The sequence below is a fragment of the Ambystoma mexicanum genome, chromosome 14 (genome assembly GCF_040938575.1).
Source record: "Ambystoma mexicanum isolate Mex_15411 chromosome 14, UKY_AmexF1_1, whole genome shotgun sequence".
NCBI lineage: Eukaryota > Metazoa > Chordata > Amphibia > Caudata > Ambystomatidae > Ambystoma > Ambystoma mexicanum.
Genome location: NC_090940.1, coordinates 193,040,462 through 193,052,598, shown reverse-complemented (window position 1 = coordinate 193,052,598; position 12,137 = coordinate 193,040,462). Strand labels below are relative to the sequence as shown.

The following is a 12,137-nucleotide window of genomic DNA, read 5'->3' as shown; positions in this document are numbered from 1 at the left end:
GGGTGCCTTGCAGTAGTTCTGGTTTGGCAGAATGGCAGTTGTCAAAATCAACGTCTGCCCGCAGTTTCTTTACCTTTTTCAGTCAATCCCTATCCCCAACGCTAAAAGTATGATTAGAAACTGAGATGCTATGTTATTACAATCTTTGTGGAGAGGAAGCTACCTTAGAGTCAATAGGAACACATTGTACACAGTTAAGGCACAGGGACTGTCCTTCTCTAAGCTCTGGAACTCCTATAGCGCATCACAAATCTGTCCCCTGATTGATTGGGTGCAAACGGATTCAGAGAAATGATGGGTAAATATGGAGCAAGCCATAGCGGGAAGACGCTTGTGGACACCGCTTTAGCTGCCACAGCGTGTGTGAGCAGAGACCCGCTACTTGCACCCTATCACTAGGGCTTCCCTCGATGCATGCGACAGCTTTTACCGTGAGAAGGGGGCTACTACTTTCCCTTTCCCATACACCCCATTACTACAAAATGATGATTTCTCTCCTGGGAAGACGGACAGAAGGTTCTTGCGGTGGCTAGACAGGGTGATAAGTAAAATGGAGGACTTAATTGTTAAATGGGAAAATCCAGACTTTTGAGGACTGCAAGGGGAAAGGGGGGCCTTGAGGAGACTGATAGATTCCGCTACATGCAGGCAAGGCATTGGGTCCTCCACCCCGCCAATGTGGCGTTGGCGATGAGGGAGCTAAGGCAGTAAGAACAGGTGTTTCTGGAAGCGGCAGACTTCAAGGGGCTAATCTCCAAGCTTTACAAATCAATACACTGGTTCAAGGTGATGGAGCGCCGCTCATACTGTGAGGATTGGGAGCTGGATTTGGGTGTTAGTGTCCCCCCAGAGGATTAGGAAAAGATCTATGGGGGAAATGGGGGCCTCACACTGCCTGGGCCTCCAAGAAACCAGATATAAAATACTGACTTGATGGTATAAAACACCTACCCGACTAAATCGTATCCACCCGAATAACACCAAACTATGCTGGAGGGGGTGTGGATTAGAGGGTAAACTATTGCATGTTCTATGGAGTTGCCCGCTGATACAGGGTTTCTAGCTAGAGGTGAGACCCAGGCTCAAGGAGACCCAACAGGTGGAAATCCCAGATTACCCTATATTGTGTATTCTGGGGCTCACGGATGCACTTCAGCAAGTTAGCACTACAGACAATCTTAAATTGTTGAATCCTCTCTTGCGAGTGGCTGAACTGTCTGTTCTCCACTTCTGGTGAACACATTATGCAAACATGCTCACGATCCCTAGAGTCAAGAGGGCCCGAGCGGGAGGTGCTAACTTCCCATAACTATGAGTGCTGCAATGCAACGCCCCATCACCACCCCTGCGAGGAGAAGTCTCCCACCTAGCATTCCGCAAAGCTGTGAAAACTATGCTCTTCAACTAAAACTCTTCCAAGGTCTCAACACTATCTGTCACATGCCTAGGATTAGCATATTTAGGGACCTGCATAGTGTATTTTAACCTGAACCTGTATCTGTTTGTACTTAAATGATGGCACTCATATTCCCCCGACACCTATCGTTGCATGTATGCAACTCCCTTGTAACTAAGATTGCCACAAGTAACGGTGCTGCAATGCCTTTGGGCTGTATGTGCGCTATATAAATGTAATTAATAAATAAATAAATAAATAACCCCTGGTATAGTCTGGACACTTTGTGTCCCCTTCCGGCACATTGCATAGCAGTCCCAACATACTGTTCTCGTCTAGGGGGCCCAGAAAGCTTGGCCATTTCGTGTGCATTGCGTACATTATTCTGGAATAAGTCCAGGACTGCCCCCTGTGCACCCCAAAATTCCTCCACCAGCTCTGGGAATGTTAAAAGCTGATCCGCTGAGAGCAGATCTCCAACCGTTATTATCCCCTTACTTTCCAAGTGTGACCTAATCTGAGCTAGGTCTTTGGTGTTTTTCCCATAGATGGCCGCTATTGGCATCTGGTGTGAGTAAGGCTCTTTCAGCTTCAGTACTGCTCTAGCTCTGGCCCAGATCTTCCTACCCAGTAGCAGGACTTCCGGAGGATCAGTGATCCTGTCAGTCCCCAGCCATAGTGCCTCCTTCAGCAAGTAAGGGGCTGTGCCCTCACCCAACAGGGAGAGCTCTATGTGTTCGTAATCTGCTAGCCATCCCGCCACATGCTGTAGTTGTCCTGCCAAATAATAGAGCGTGAAATGCAGAAGTCTCATTCCTCCACCTGCGTAATCTCTATTCAAAGTTTCCAGAGCCACTCTTTGTCTGCCCTTTCCCCAAATGAACTCCCTAATCACAGAGTTCAGTTCCCTAAAAAAGGACTGTGTTATAAGATATGGGACATTAACAAAGTGGTACAGTAAACAAGGGAGGGCAACCATATTTAGGATGCAAGTGTTATTGATGGTTGTTGTATGCTTTAAAGCTCTCAGTCTTGGGTTGACAAAGTTATCACAATGTACTCACATGAACCAAAAAACAAGCTTTTCAGCTAAATGGCATACCTGTAGTGCATTACTGTACGGCTCTGATCTGGAGGTGAACTCTCAGCGATGAGTTCTACGTAATTTTGTGAATGTATAGCTTTTAGCTCAAATAGTCTAGTCTATCACACTGCAGGTAGAATGGGATTTCTACTTTTTTAAAACCCTCCATAATATTGATTGTGAGTGCTATTTCACATCAGTCTTCTGTTAATGGTTTAATTGCAGCTTCAAATATACTACTAGTGTAATAAAAATGTCTCGACTAAGTGTGCCTTTGGCAACTTCATTTATAAGCAGTGTGTGTGACCTTGCATCTGAAGTCTCCATTAGAAGAAAGCATCTGAAGTCCAGTTACAACACACATTGGCAAAGCCAGGCATTTTGTCTTGTTTATAGGCATTAGTCTTGCACTTCTACCATATGCCCAGGTACGAGCACCATTTTCCAGCTGTTGTAGCCTTATGGTCAGGAAGTACTATTATGACAGAGCCTGGCAAAGGCCTATCCCATGAACAGGAATGATCGTTTAGCTTAGTGATCGAGTCTATGGTAAGCTGGCACAACTACTTTATATTGATGGCATCTTAATGAAATCCTCATAAACTAGCCCACCATTTATTCTCATCGTTATGCTATTGTATCAGCACCCTTTCAAGTAATGTCTCCACCATCTGTAAATGTTTTATTGTAAGTCATTTCTGATCAAAATTGACAACCCTGATCTTCAAAAAATATGAATTCAAATAAGCGCCAAAAGAAACAAAACCAACAGATCATGGAGATAGAAGATGGGATTTGAGGCAGGCCTTAAAAAGGGGAAATGAGGAAATGGAACATAAAGAGGGAGAGAATTCCAGTGTTTGAGCGCAAGCAGAGCAAAAGAGCAGAAACAGGATGGCACACAGGGAAAATGGGGAACAGTTATGAGAAAGAGGGACTGGGAACGGAGCGAGAATGCTGGGGTATAGAAAGAGATAGAAGAAGGAATATAAGGAGGCACAAGGCCATAGAGACACTTAAAAACAATACAAAGGAAGATAAATAGTAGACGAGATTCAAGAGAGAGCCAGTGCATAGCAGACGTGATAGAGCCACAAGGGGGAGGAGCGCAGAGTAACCAGATTGATGAACGATAGACTGAGTTAAATGGAGTCAAGTGTGACGTAGGAAGACCAATGAGTATAGAAGAGCAATAGAATAGTCTGGAGAAAACTAGAGAGGAAATGAGGAGTTTGGTTAAAGAGAAAGAAAGGAATTGACATGCTTTTTGGAGGTTAAACAGCTGGTAGTGGCAGGAACAGGAGAGAGAAGAGATATGAGCAGATAAGGAAAGTGAGGAATCAAGAATGACGGCAAGATTGCGGGCCAAAGAAAAATGAGAAATGGTAGTAGGGAGAAAGGAGATTGAGGAAGGAGGGATTGGGAGGGGAATGGTAGGAGCGGGGAAGAAAAGAACCCCTGTTTTTGAGGGATTAAGATGGAGGCAGTCATAGAACATGAATGACTGAATAGCAAGAAGACAGGCAGGCAAAGAAGAGTGAATGGAGCCATAAAAAGAGGTGAACGATAGACAGATTTGCGAGTCATTTGCGGGGTCTTCTTGTTCAACATTATGGGAATTCAGGGATTGCGGGGGTGTCTCCCGCTTCCATAACAAGCAAAGTGGGGAAAACAAAAGTAAATAAAAGTAAAAAAGTGAAAAAACTGACTTGCGATGCAAAGTTTTAAACTGCTTTTCCGCCCCGTTTATTTAGACTATTTCACGTAGATCTGATAGGACAAGCCAAAGGATGAGATGATGGAGCCGAGAGGAGAGGCATAGAGAGAGAAAAATAAAAGAAGAGGGCAGAGAACTGAGCCCTGAACTGTGGGAAGAGTGAGCAGCCCTGGAAACAAAAAAAGTGCATTCTGAGAGGCCAGAGTGAAACCATTTAAGAACAGAGTCACAAAAGCCAGGTTCAGAAAGAGATGAGAGAAGAATAGCATGGTCGATCGTGTCAAATGCGGCTGAGGGATCCAGAAGAACAAGAGGAGTGTTGCAAGAAGCGAGATGTGAGTCCAAGTACGGCACTCATCAATATTTCCCTCCACTCACTGAGTAATTAAGCCTTCAGGCAACGTGAATTGTAGACTTACTATTAAGTGGCATTCTGCGATCCACAGCTCTCTCAGCGAAGGGCATGCCTCCAGGCACGCAATCTTGTGAATATTTTGCCCAACAAGAACAAGCGTTGTTAGATTTGGGAAGAATGACAATCCCACCATGCCGGGATATCCTGAAAAAAACATCTCGAGCGTTGCAGTTTTTGGTCCCTCCTTACTGAGTTTCTCAAAACACAAGCCATTGCACATACACTGAAAGAAAGATCAATGCATAGTGTAAGTTGTTAGCATGGTAAATTATTGACTACCAACACATATTGAGAAATAAAATTCTGTTTAATTTCAGTTTTTGCCGTCTTTACGTGCTGTCACTTTGGTAACTCCATTGCCCTAGAGCTGTAGAAGTACACAAATAATGTGAATGCTATGCAACAAACCAATTTTTTCTTTTATTATCAAAATAATGTTGGCTTCATTCCCTCTTTCAAATCAACTTCTACCTTCTTTACAGACAAACTATTTAACATAGGTTTCTAAAACATACACAAATATCACATATTAGCACAAGATATTGAAGTAGTTGTAAGAAAATGTGGCGCTAGCACCCAAAGTTACCTAAGCGCTCAGATTCTACACCTAAAAACAATAAGTTGCGTAAAGGGGAGGTGCAAAAGGCATGCTTGGTGGGGTGGTCGGGACCGCGGCTATCCTCTGAACAAAGAGCGAGAGGAGCCCATAACATGGGAGCAAGTACAGCGAGCAATAACAAGTCTAGAACCATACACAAGTCTGGTGGAGGGCAGGCTGACAGCATTGTTCTACACAACATTTAAAACAGCTGCTGTCCAAAGGGTTGGCGGAAGTATTTAATGACTTCCGAGAAAGGGGCAACATGTCCATGGAGATGGCGCACATTACTCTCACCCCGTAGCCGGGGAAGAAAATGCAGCTGAGCTCCTCATACCGGCCAATTGCACTTATTAACGTAGACGCCAAACTCTATACCAGGGTGTTGGCTGCTAGGCTAGAAAGGGTGCTTCCAAGCCTAATAGTGCATGATCAGTCAGGGTTCATTCAAGGGCGGACCACGTTTGACAAAGTAAGGAGGGTTATGCACATAATTGATAAGGTCACAAGGGAGGGAAGCTCCACACCCACCTGCTCATTAATGCTCAATGCCGAGAAGGTGTTTGATCAAGTTAACTGGGGTTTCATGAGTCAAACGCTGAGCAAGGCGGGGGTGGAACCAAACTTCTTGAGAATGGTCCAGGCAACTTACCGGAATCCCCATGCCAGGGTCCAAGTCAATGGGGTGGACAAGCCTGCTCTCAATAAGTCAGGAACCAAATGGGGGCGTCTGCTCTCTCCCTTACTCTTTGCGCTAGTGATGGAGCCCTTTGCGCAACGTGCAAGGAAGAACAGGGAGGTGCAGGGGGTCAAATGGACAAACTTGCATCATAAAATTGGCAAATTTGCTGAAGATGTGGTTCTTATGCTCACTAGTACGGAAACATCGCTAGCAGCATTCATGGTTGAGATACAGGCTTTCTCTGAGGTTTCTGGATTTATGGTGAACTATTCCAAGTCCGAAATATTTCATCTATCAGTAGGGGAGGAAGAGCGGGGCTGTCTAGAGAGCAATACCACATTTAGGTGGGCGACTGGCCCGGTTGGGTATCTAGGGGTGAATTTGATGGCAACTATAAACCAGATAGTTGGGGCAAACTATCCACCACTGGTGAGACAAACGAAAGCAGATCTTGCAAGATGGAAGGGGCTGTATGTGTCTTGGTTAGGAAGGATTGCCATTGTGAAAATGAACATTCTCCCCAGTCTGCTATATCTATTTCAAGCGATCCCTTTACCAATCCCAGGGAAGAAGATGGAGATCCAGGAGGTAATTATGGGTTTCATATGGAACAGGAAGAAACCATGTATAGGGAGGACAATTCTATTTAGAGGTAAAAAACAGGGAGGGGGTCTGCCCCAGTGTGATGAAATACTTCCAGGCAGCACAGTAGAGAGCCCTGGCAGAATAGGGGAGGGAGGACAACCAGAAGCATTGGGTGATCATGTAATAGACAGTGGTGGGAGAATATCTCTGGAAAATACCCTGGATGAGAAAGGAAGATAGGCCAGGAGCCGGGTTTATGGAGAACCTCATCACAAGGAACACCTTGGGTATCTGGGACCGATTGAACAAGAGGCTCAGGCTGGCGCCATGGCCATCACCACGGACCCTGAAATACTGCATTCCTGCTGGGAATGGATTACAACAGGTTTAAACTGTGGATAGCGGGAGGGGTAAGGGAGATTGGAGATCTCTGAGAGGGGACTCAACTTAAATCATTTGGAAGATGTCGTAGGGAATATGACCTGGGAAAGAAGGACTTCTATGCCGGTCAGCAGCTAAAACGCTGGGTGGGAGCCATGAGGGAATTGACAGAATGGGAAAAGCTGCTATCATTCAGTGAGAATAAAGGGGCTGATGTCAGCCATTTACAGGATCCAGTCAGAAAAGGAGGGGCAGGAGAATTGGGCAGTGAGGAATACATGGGATACTGTTCTGGGGAGGGGGTTTACGGATAAGGAATGGGGGCATGCTTTAAAGGGATGGTACAGCCCATACACATCCGTACAGCACCGGGAGCTGCAATATAAGTTGCTACACAGATGGCACTGCACCCCAAGAAACTCATAAAATGTACAACTCACAATTATCGCTGTGCTGGAGGGACTGTGGGGGGGTGGTGGAGGGAACGACGAACGACGGAGCATATCTGGTGGGGGTGCCCACAGCTCAAACACTTTTGGCAGGAGGTGAAGTCGAAGATGGGCAGGATGCTGGGATTCAATATAGAAGTAGATGGGGCTAGGGCACTCCTGAACATACCATTGAGTGGGGATCTTCGGTTGGGAGGGCGAGCAGGAATGTTGTTGGCAAACTGATTCATGAGGGCTAGAAACCATGAAAACAGTAGGAACCACCGTCCATTATACAATGGTATTACACAATATGGGACATCGTTGATGTGGAAAGATTGATGGCAACAATACGGGGTATGATGGGAAGGTTTGGCGAAGTTAGGTCGCCCTTTTCTTACTTATGCACTTAAGGACTATACTTGCTTATACATCCAGAAAAGACTGGGGACACTTGGGATGTTACTGGAGGAAGAGAACTGAACCAGGGAAGGGAGGATATAGGGGGTCTGTCATCTCTAGACTAGTAGGGGTAGGGAGGGGGGCTAGGACATGGGGGGGGGGGGGTTGAAGCAGTTATTGTTGGTAAGGTTTGCTGTTAAGCTCATTTGGAGCAAACTATGCAAATGTCATATGATTGCACTTGTGGATGTTCATGCGCTAATAAAGATTTGGTCGAACAAAAAACAATAAGAAGCAGACTAGAGAATCAAAGAAGGCACAACAATCAAAGGTTTTAATCCTTTTCCTAAATTGGAGATGGTTACAGGTGTCCCGAATTTATACTGGAAGGGATTTCCAGAGCTTTGCCAAATGGACTTTGCTGGGTCTAAAAAAGAACTTACTCTTCTGAAATGTGGGAACAACCACAGAAGAACGCAAGATTGAGCTCTAAGGTCACAAGGACATGTGCCATCAAACAATGGGTTTAATATATAGTGGAGCAGACCCATAGAGCATTTTATGAACAACTGTAACAAGTTTAAACATTACCCTAGTGCTAACAGGAAGCAAATGTAATTTCTTAAGGTGGTCAAAGGCTGTGTGGTTGTGCCTATGGGCATATGTTATTATTTGTGCAGCCATATTTTGAAGAAGCTGCAGACGCTGTATGGCTTATTTAGTAGAACCAGCATACAAAGCATTACAGTAATCCATTTGAGCACCAATAATTGCATGTGCTACGACAGCACTATGTGTTTCTGACAATAAAGGTCTTAATTGTCTGAGAGTCATAACATGAAATTCCAGGAACTCACAATACTACCAATCTGAAGAAGCATCAATAAGGAAGAGTCCATCAGCATCCCTATGGATTTCACGTTGCCAAGAACCTGGATGGTACAATGAACCATTTAAAACGGACAGATTGTTTGGAGAGCCACATGAACTTGATTACCTGCCAAAGCTAGCTCATTCATTTGTCCCTCCGAGTTCTTCAGCTTTATCAATACACTGTTGCAAGTAAAATCACGCTCAACATTTTTCTTGAGCACCACACTCTCCAGCCCCCTGTGAAAATCTTAAAGTATGAATATACACAATCTCATATTGACATTGATTTAAAGCGACAGAATAGCTACCTCTCACTTTTACTTTAGGAGTCAAATTAAAATAAATTGCCTGGAAAGTTGGCCAAGTACAGAATAATCGAGTGACACTTTTGTGATTCCCTAGCACACAAATGGCTACAGTATGGGCCTAGGCTAATTATGACTTAAACCCCAGAAGTACCAACTCCTTTACTGAAAGTAGCTACTTTGATATCTTTCAGTGTCCTGGGAGAAGTGGCAAGCTGGTGTCACTTGCAAGAAGCAGTGCAGAGGAGCATGGAGCAATTCAAAACGGTGGCAGCTGTGGCTCAGAGACTCTGAAGAAGTTCCTTCCTGCCATGCCTTCCTGAAGGGGACAGTTGGCTGAATGTTACACTATCACCAAATTACTTAGTGGAAATGGAAATACAATGCAGTGGGCTATGCAGCTCTCTGCTTCTGCTCTTACTAATGGACGTTGAGCAGTGGTTTAACTGGGCATGAGGGGGGCAGGGAGGAATGTGTCCCAAAATGCTACCCTCAGTATTTTGCAAATGCAGGCACTGCCATAACTGTTCAGGCCATGGAAAAGAAACATATCCACCATTGGGCATCCACAATTCAGAGCCTTTGGGAAGCAATAGAGGGACTTGAAGAGTTCAGTGATAGCCTCACGACTTTTATGGTGGGGATAGAGTCTTCTGTGACGTGGTGACTCCTTGCTGGCCTGGATGGAAACTGAGGGGCGAGTGGTGGATAAATCTCAGCAAAGCAGTTAGGCTTTGGCAAGGTATGCCTGTGGTCTTGAGGCAGAGATTGAGTCAAATGAACCGAATGACCTTTGTGACGAGGTCCCTGGTCTGGTTCTAGGGAATTAACGTGAGGGGCCTCAGGGGCCCAGGGGCCTCCCGTAGCCAATCAATGATGGCCCCCGGAGAAGTATAGGGAAAATTCCCTCATGACCTGCCCATGGAAGGTGACAGTAGAAGAACCCCCATGAATGCAGGCCCTTCCCAACTGAGATAGCCTGAAGCTTTCTTTAAGAGACACAAATTCTAAAGGCTGGAAAATACACCTGCCCCTTTAACTAAAGTCAGTATCATTCAAATGGAATTAGTATCAGGATTCTAACATTGTTAAAAGTAACCTTGCAACAGCAGAGAAGTCTTTTCACAGCTTTAAAAGGATGCATAGCGATTCAATGAGTTATGAGGATACAATGTTGCAAACTCACAACATTCCAACTGCAAATTGTATCGTGTGAAAACAAGTTACTAAAAAATTGTCTCCTGACAGAGCATTCTCTCACCAAGAATACAATGATTCAAAGTCATTACACATGGATGGTTTCTCCACAAAGAGTTAAAATAAACGTACCAAATATTCTGCCAAAATGTAGTCCACACGCAGGAGGCAAAGGAGACTACACTCTGCACGGCAGCACCAGGGAGGGTCGATGGGTGGGGATAGTTAATTCCAACATGGTGGACCACGATGGTGGACAGGCCATTTATAGGCTGGGTCCATCCCCCTAAACTTAAAGCAGCCCCAGGCCTACTTGTGAACAGCAACCTATCAAAGCCATGTCCAAATTACCAAAAGTGCAGACCTTACTAAGAGTTCAACCCAGGAGGTGGGGTGGAGAAAAGTCTAAAACCCAGAGACCCCAGTTAGCCAGTGTGGGTTGGTGGAGAAGGTTGCGGCAGGAGCATGTTAGAGAGTGATACGACGAGCAATAAGGAGGTGTTGGAGATGTGTGGAGAAGACCTTATAGGAGGCAGAAGTAATAGAGGAGGAGCTGGTAACAACAGAAGAGGAGGTGGCAGTAAGGGTAGGAGCTGCTAATAATAATGTAGATGACAATAATAGAGGAGGAGGAGACATCATCAGGAGAGGAGGTGATAGTACTAGTGGAGGAGGTGCCGACACTAGAGGAAGAGGTGGAGTTAGCGGAAGAACCAATAGCCGAGAAGAAGAAGGAGGGCAACCCCCAAGTAAGAAAGGATATGAAGTCATTGACGAGGTGGGAAAAGTAACAAGCCCCAGGCAAGGAAGACAGAGGAGGACTAGTCAGGGCAATGGTGAGAGAGTCCGGAGGCTTGAGGAAGGAGGGACCCGAGCTCCAGGGGGGGGGCGTGGTGCAAGGAAACAGGAGTGATAACTCCTGGACCCATGTATTCAGACAGAGAGGTTACAGCTATATCATCAGCTGGTCAAAGAGACATTTGGAAAGATCAAGACATTTTTTACTTTCATACACTGACTTCAGAATAAAGGGTTTGGGAACCCCTGGAAAACCTGCAAACCTCCATTGGGAGGCAAGACATTAACACTCCCAGTGTGAAAGACTTGATTTTGGTTTCATCGGTTTGCTTTCACACCAATGACGTCAACTTTTGTAACAACAAAGGCATGTAAACTGTCTTTCCAGATTCCCATCTAAAGTGCATCCTGCATGGGCCTCTATACACCCCCTTCACAGCTAGGGCCAACCAGGGTTAAAAGGGACAACTCGGTCATTGTACAAGGCCTTACAATTGTTTTGAAGGGAATACTAATCTCTCTCTGTTCAACCATGGATCCTCCAAGTCATCATTATCTTCCCGGCTTCCCTTTTCCAAGTGGTGGTTGTCTTTTTGCAGAGGTCGTGGAGTGATGGTTATTCCTTTGTCAGATCAACTAGCTTAATCGGGGTACTGAGGCAGTGTTTAAGATCTTCTAATGAGCCGGCAAAGATCCTGCGTTATGTTGTCATGGTAAGAACTGCCCCTCTCCCTTCCACATATCAACCACATACATCAATCGCGCTTATCGTCTTTTCCTTGCAGCTATTTTAGCTGTTTGAATATTTGCTGTGTTTTCACCTCAGCCATTTTTTTGCCACCTAGTTTTTATAAATAAATACATATGTTGTGTGTTTGGGGTAGGGCATTAGGGGATTGGGTGGCATAGTGATGGGGTGCGTGTGGGTTAGATGGGGGTTGGAGGAGGAACCCCATTAAAAAAACCAAAGCTGTGAAAATACCACAGCAAATATGAAAATGGTAAAAATAGCCATGAGGAAAACACAGGAAATGTGGGTGAGGCTCCATGGCTTCGCAGAACACATACGTAGTCATATGTTAAAAGAATGCTCCGACAGAGACAGTATGCCAACCTAATGATGAATATGATTGGTGGCAGGCCTGAACTTAAAACTATAACAACCTGGCTATGCTGAGGGCTCGATCAACACTGAGGTCCATGGAGATTTCCTTATATGCCATGGAAGGGCTTTCTGAGGGACTTCAATTTGCTTTCTCTCCCCAAATGAACCACT

General features: G+C 45.2%; 1 protein-coding gene across 2 annotated transcripts in view; it reads right to left on the bottom strand.

Annotated features, from left to right (window-relative positions):
- LRRC9 (leucine rich repeat containing 9) overlaps nucleotides 1-12,137 on the bottom strand; it is a 2,495,628-nt gene that overhangs the window by 2,366,953 nt on the left and 116,538 nt on the right. Inside the window, exon 3 of one of the 2 annotated variants that reach the window (XM_069638901.1) lies at nucleotides 4,617-4,835. The exons of the other annotated variant lie outside the window; for it this stretch is intronic. Within the exon in view, the coding sequence (XP_069495002.1) occupies nucleotides 4,617-4,835 (219 nt within the window). The remainder of the gene's footprint in view (nucleotides 1-4,616; nucleotides 4,836-12,137) is intronic. 2 annotated transcript variants of the gene reach the window in all.